Genomic DNA, 6,666 nt, shown 5'->3' on the forward strand with positions numbered 1-6,666 from the left:
CAGCCAATCAAACTAGAAATATGACACGTTTATGGAAACAGACACAGAGACAGTGCAAGGTCCCTGTGAGAGATTCCCCTTGAAGGCAGAGCAATGCTCACTCCAGGAGCCTTTGCATCTCCTCACCAGGCAAAGGGTGGAGCTTTGAGCAGTGGGGGATCTGCCCAGGATCTTAGTTCAGGTTTCTCCAAATAAACAGGAGAGATCCAGCTGGGAGAGGCCCCGCTCCGAGGGAGGTTCTGGTCAGCGCTGCTGGGCCCAGCAGAGCCCCAAGGGTCTCCTTTGGCACCGCTGGTCACAGCCCCAGGCCACGGCCCTCAGCCACAGCAATGTTTCACCCTGGCCACGCTTCGGGCAGCACCTCGCTTTGGGAGGGTGAGAACAGGGATTCAGGGAATTAAACCAATCTCCAAGGCTGTTCATACACCCCAGAGGAGGCTGGACAGCAGCAGCTCCTGGAGCAGAGGGTGTTTGTGACCAGCGCCAGGGGCTGCTCCTCAGCGCTGAGGCCTCACAAGGCCTTCCTCAGGCCCCAGTGCGCACCAGCACAGGAGGGTGATCCTGTGGGTATTTATCCATCAGGTGGCTCCAGGAACCTCTCAGCCACTGTCCAGAGGTCCTTCAGCAGTGCAGGGGAAGGGATCCGCAGGCTCAGACCCCTGTGTCCATGGTGGCATCACTGCTGTGGGCGCTGTTTCCTTCCTGCCCCTCAAAGACCCTCTGGAGAGCCTTCCTTAGGGACTCCATGGAGGAGTGACTCCTGCAGCTCTCTATGGAGCACTGTCCCCAGCATCTCCCCAAGGAGTAATCTCTCTCCCAGCTCCCCACCAAGAAGTAGATGAAGGGTTTGATGCTGCTGTTGATGCAGGTGAGCAGGAAAACCACCTGGGAGGACACCACGGTGTAGCCGAGCTGCTGCAGGAAATACCAGAGACTGAGGGGCAGACTGCAGAGTGCAGCGAGGAAAACAACCATGTCAAGCCTCTGCTGCTGCTGCTGCTGCTGCTGCTGCTGGGAGCCAGGCTGGAAATGAATGAAGAGGACTGTGCTGGAAATGACCATGGGCACGGCAAACAGGAAGAGGCTGAGGGCGTACATGGAGAGCAGAGCCACGCGGCAGTGCTCCTGCTCGTGCGACTGGCACAGGGAAGTCACCATGGGATTGACAGCGATGACAACGAAGAGGAAGGCCCAGAACAGGACGTGCATCAGCACCCACAGCAGGCGCTCGGAAAGCTGCAAACCGCAGAAAAACAGGCAGAGGACGGACCTGCACCTCTCGATGCTGATGAAGGTCAGCCGATAGAGCCCCATGTTGTAGGAGAACAGCGAGAGCTGGAAAAGCAAGCTCAAATACATCAGGGGCATTATAGCAGAGCAGGACATGTCCTCCAGCAGGAAGAGCAGGCTGGAGGGGACCATGAAGATGAGGAAGAGGAAGTCGGTGATAGCCTGGTTGAAGATGAAGTCGGAGATGGGATTGATGTGGAGGAGCCAGAGGACAGCGCCGTTCCCAGCCAGCCCGCAGAGGGAGATGAGCAGCGTCACAACCTGTATGGCCATGCTGCTGACATTGATCCCACACGGATCAGGTTCATCGGTGGGTGAGGTGAAAGGAGGGGGCACGGTGCTCACCTCCATGGATGGACGCTGGGCAGGCAGTGGGATGTGGCCCCTGGCTGTGGTCAGAGTGGATGGGGAGTCAGTGCTTGGAGAATGCCGGGATGGAGCATGCGGCTCCTCTGCAGCTCTCTGCAGTGGGAAGGATTCAGAGGGGAGAAGTGAGATGTGAGGGGAGGAGGGCAGTGGAAATGGTGGGGTGGGAGAGGGAGGTGGGAGGGTTGGGCTGTTTGGCAGGGTGTTGATAAAGAACACAGAGAATAAACAAATTCAGCTCTCCTGAAGTCGCTCAAAGACCAAGTGGCAAAAAAGATAAAAGGGTGTAAAGACAGGCACACAGGATGATAAACGTGGCTTCAGCCAGTGCAGAAACAAATTAAGAGGCCTCCAGTGGTTTTGGGGCAAGTTCTGTAACAAGAAGCAACAGCACAGAGCCAAAGCAAAAGTTCAAGGCAAGGTTATTGTTACAGTATTCAGGACAGCTGAAATAACAATATAAAATTCCATTTCCTTGGAGAGCATAAAAGCAATGTTTATTAAAAGGCACATCCTTTTTATACAGTGTTCTGACACAATGAAACGTGATTGGTCATTCAGAACAACACCTCTTCAAAAACATCCCTGTAAGTAAAGAAATTGCAATAAGAGCAGGTGCAGAGATTAGGAATTGTTTGGAATGTCTTCCTCCAGAGCAATGCATGGGAAAGTCTATCTGACTTCCTTTCACAGGTTCTGCTGCTGCCTGATGCCTAAAAACTTCTCTTTGACTACTGTCAGCACCTACACAAGGCCACCTTTAACATCCCAGCACTCAGTGAATACAACCACCAGAGACCCCTCTGAATGATCCTCCAGGAGTATCAAAGGACTCCAGGTAGGAAATTTATGCATGGAAATTAGTTCTAGGAAAATGGTGTTTATGTACTACAAAAGAAAGACTTTTTAATGACTATGTGTGGTTATAATGGATAAAACCCCTGTTGTAAACTCTTGCCACAAACAGAAATAAGGAGAGATCCTCCTGTGTGTCCTGCTGCCTAATATTTCACACGAACTTCATTCTCTGTGACTTTGGTATCACTCCTCATCCCCATCGCTGTCCCACTCTGCATGGCATGGCATGGCACAGTATCCCATCCCATCCCATCCCATCCCATCCCATCCCATCCCATCCCATCCCATCCCATCCCATCCCATCCCATCCCATCCCGTGGGCTTGAAGCACTGCCCGTTGGGCTCCACTGCTCTCCGTTTGGGACATTTGGGATTGGCAGCATCCTGACCTTTCCTGACCCCTCCTGCCCCCTCAGACACACCCAGACTCCCCGGGGCCGCCTTCCTGCCCCACCCCACCCGGGAGCAGGGACATCCTTGCTGTGACACTCTTGGAGCAGCCAGGGGGGAATGCTGAGCCCCTCCTGTCTGTGCCAGCTGTGCCAGTGCCTGCCCAGCTCTGGGCACTCGGGATCACGGTTGCTCCAGGGAGCACAAGCCATGGGTGTGTCCCCTCCCTCCAGCCACATTCCCGGCTGGCAGCAGGAGCCAGAGGAGGCCAGGAAGTGCTAACAAAGCTGTTTATTGATATCAGACCACAGTGGGATGGAGGAACCAGGTGCCAGGGGGATTTTGGGATCACAGCCACGTGGGGCATGATCCCTTTTGGGAATAGTGTTCTAGGAGGCGTGAGGGAGAAGGGAAAGCCATGCTCCAATGTGCTCCCCGCAGAGCATTGCTCCCACATGGCCCTTGGCAATGCCCCTGCTCCCTTCTCCTGCAGGAATAAAGGTGGGAGCATGATCTGGTGGATATTTGTTAATCAGGTGCCTCCTTAAGGAATCCCTAAGCCAGTGTCCCAGTGTGCTACATGAGAGCAGAGGAAGGGAACAACAGGCTCAGACTGTCGTGTCCCTGGTGGAGTCATTGCTGCTGGCTCTGTTTTCTTCTTGCTCCCCAAAGAGCCTCTGGAGAGATTCCCCGAAGGGCCCCATGGAACAATTTTTCCAGTCTCTCCCTACCAAGAATGGTTTGATGGTGCTGTTGATGCAGGCAAGCAGGAAACCAGCCCGGGATGGCAGAATGGTGTAGCCCAGCTGCTGCAGGAAATTGCAGAGGCTGAGGAAGGAGACAGGAAAACAACAACGTGCAGCCTGTTGAGCTTGCACTTCTCTGAGCAACATGCGTCCTGAATGCAGAAGAACACTCTGGAAATGAGCACGAAGGGAGCAGAGAGCAGGAGGTGGAGGGTGTGCACAGAGATGAGAGGCACCTGGCAGTGCTCTTCATGAAACTGGCTCAGGGAGCCACTGCTGGATGGAGAGGGACAACAGCAAGGGAGTCCCACTGCAGGGCACTCATCACAACACAGGGCAGGAGTTTGTAAAAGGAGCAGCAGCAGCACAACAAATTCAAGGCTACAGAGCCCAACCCTGTGATATTCATGGGTGCAGCCCCACGCTGGAGCACAAGAGCGACAGCTGGAAAAGGGGGCACCACAGTGACAGCTGGAAAAGGGAGCCCAATACCCCAGGGACACAATAGCAGAGCAGGACACAGCCTTTACAAGGAGGACCACTGTGGACAGGAGCATGAAGTGGAGGAAGAGGAAGACGGTTACAGCCGGGCTGAAGATGAAGTCGGTGGTGAAGCGGACATCGAGGAGGCAGAGCACAGCCCCATTCCCAACCAGCCGACAGAGGGAGATGAGCAGTGTCACAGTGTGTATGGCCACGGTGGTGACATCGATCACACACAGATCATCTCCTTCAGTGGGACAGGGGGAAGCTGGGGACACAGTAGCCACATCCATGGATGGATGCTGGGCAGGCAGTGGGATGTGGCCCCTGGCTGTGGTCAGAGTGGATGGGGAGTCAGTGCTTGGAGAATCCCGGGATACACCACGCCTCGGGGTTATTGAGAATGATTTTTATTATTTTCCCCCACAAATCAAGTGGTCTTTTTCATTGTTGTGAGAAACAATGCCTAGCTTCTTAAAAATTTAAGAAGTTTATTAAATTACAACAAGGGACAAAGTAAGGTAAAAGAAACTCTGCTGGGCCCTCAGCCGCAGGCGGAGGCACGGCCAGACGCAGCCCACCCACAACAGCAACAATCCCTTAGATCCCCTTGCTGAGCCAACCCCACACTCATCCATATCCCACTCTTCCCACACTGCTCCTCCTTCCTCCCGCCTTCCCGGAGCTTGTGCCCTCCCTCTGCCTTCCACTCCCCGCTGTGGTCCCAGACCAGCATTGCAGCTTTCAGCACGAACACAATACTCACATTAGGAACACTCCAAATCTTCACAGAGCTTCTTTTAACATTACAACACACATAATATCCGTTCAACATTTGCGAGAGCCAATCTCCAATTTCACATATTTATAATAGTTTTGAATGGCTCCTGATTTACCCCTAAATAGAAACGCTCCTTCCCAGGGGAGTGTCCCATTCTTCAACTTCCTTCCATCTCCTGTCAGGTCTCTGCCATTCGCTGTCTCCCTTCCCTGAGGGGTCATTGTCCCTCCAGCAGCAGAGGGCTGCTGGTGCTGCTGGTGGCCCTGCAATGCTGGCAGTGCTGGCAGTGCTGGTGAAGCTCCTGGCTGCTTGTCAGAAACAACTCCCATTCTGGGAAGAGCTCCAGAATCGTTGCCAAAACCTGCCCTGGGCTCATGGGAGCAAATCCATGCTTCAATGAGCTCCCTGCAGAGCATCGGTCAAAAATCACCCAAGGCACTGCCCCTGCTGCCTTCTCCTGCAGGAATCCAGCACCACAGGGAGGGGCATCCTGTGGGTATTTCTTGATCAGGTGGCTCAAGGAAATCCTGAGCCACTCTGCCAGGGTCCTTCAGCAGAGCAGGGGAAGGGATCACCAGGCTCAGACACCTGTGTCCGTGGTGTCCTCATTGCTGTGGGCAGTTTCTTCTTCCTGCTCATCAAAGGCCCTCTGGAGGGAGAGCCGGAGGGATTTCAGGGAGCAGGGCCTTTGGAAACCTCCTGCCAAGAAGTAGATGAAGGGTTTGATGCTGCTGTGGATGCAGTTGAGCAGGAAAACAACCTGGGAAGACACAACGGTGTAGCCGAGCTGCTGCAGGAAATTGCAGAGGCTGAGAAGGAGAATGAAGAGCACAATGAGGTAGATAATGATGTCACGCCTCTGGGGTTGCTGTTTCTTGGTGCCCCACTTGGCCTTAGTGAAGTCGATCGTGTGAAAAATGACCGTGGGTGCAGCAAAGAGGAGCAGGATGAAGGTGTACACGGAGATGAGAGCTGCCCTGCAGTGCTCCTGCTGGTTTGATGGGCATGTGTATGTCACTGGAATGGCAGTGAAGAGAGCAAAAGCGGCCCAGTAGTTGACAATGAACACCAACCACACCAGGCGCTCGGGAAACTCGCAGTGGCAGCAGAGCTTGAAAATATTCAGCACATTGTTGATGCGTGTTAGCCGGAACAGCGCCCAGTAGTAGGAGACCACAGAGAGCTGGAAAACAAAACTCAAGTACGGCAGTGGCACGATTGGAGAGCAGGACATGTCCTCCACCAAGAAGAGGAGGACAGAGGGGACTGTGAAGAGGAGGAGGAGGAAGTCAAAAAAAGCCAGCTCAAAGATGCCAGAGTTATGCCCTTTCAGGCTGAGGAGTGAGAGCACAGCTCCATTCCCAGCCAGCCCACAGAGGCTGATGAGCAGTGTCACACTGTGTATGGCCACGCTGGTGACATCTGTGTCACAGAGATTGTCCCCTTCGGTGGGTGAGGCGGGAGATGGGGACACGGTGGTCACCTCCATGGATGGACGCTGGGCAGGCAGTGGGATGTGGCCCCTGGCTGTGGTCAGAGTGGATGGGCAGTCAGTGCTTGGAGAATGCCGGGATGGAGCATGCGGCTCCTCTGCAGCTCCCTGCAGTGGGAAGGATTCAGAGGGGAGAAGTGAGATGTGAGGGGAGGAGGGCAGTGGAAATGGTGGGGTGGGAGAGGGAGGTGGCAGGGTTGGGATGTTCAGCAGGGGATGTGGAAGGGAAGGGCAGGGCAGAGGAGGGGGGAGCTGGGGAG

At 54.4% G+C, this 6,666-nt stretch overlaps 2 protein-coding genes across 2 annotated transcripts; both read right to left on the bottom strand.

Moving 5' to 3' along the window:
• Positions 1-131: 131 nt before the first annotated feature.
• On the bottom strand, positions 132-1,749 carry LOC134550537 (mas-related G-protein coupled receptor member A1-like). The gene has a single exon (XM_063397275.1). It carries the CDS (start codon positions 1,639-1,641, stop codon positions 652-654), a length of 990 nt encoding a protein of 329 aa, XP_063253345.1. The 5' UTR covers positions 1,642-1,749; the 3' UTR covers positions 132-651.
• Positions 1,750-2,961: 1,212 nt separating this feature from the next.
• LOC134550800 (mas-related G-protein coupled receptor member B4-like) lies at positions 2,962-6,418 on the bottom strand. The gene has a single exon (XM_063397642.1). The coding sequence runs from the start codon at positions 6,401-6,403 to the stop codon at positions 5,495-5,497; it is 909 nt and encodes a 302-aa protein (XP_063253712.1). The 5' UTR covers positions 6,404-6,418; the 3' UTR covers positions 2,962-5,494.
• Between the last annotated feature and the right edge of the window lie 248 nt (positions 6,419-6,666).

Source organism: Prinia subflava, chromosome 5 (assembly GCF_021018805.1).
Source record: "Prinia subflava isolate CZ2003 ecotype Zambia chromosome 5, Cam_Psub_1.2, whole genome shotgun sequence".
Classification (NCBI taxonomy): Eukaryota; Metazoa; Chordata; class Aves; order Passeriformes; family Cisticolidae; genus Prinia; species Prinia subflava.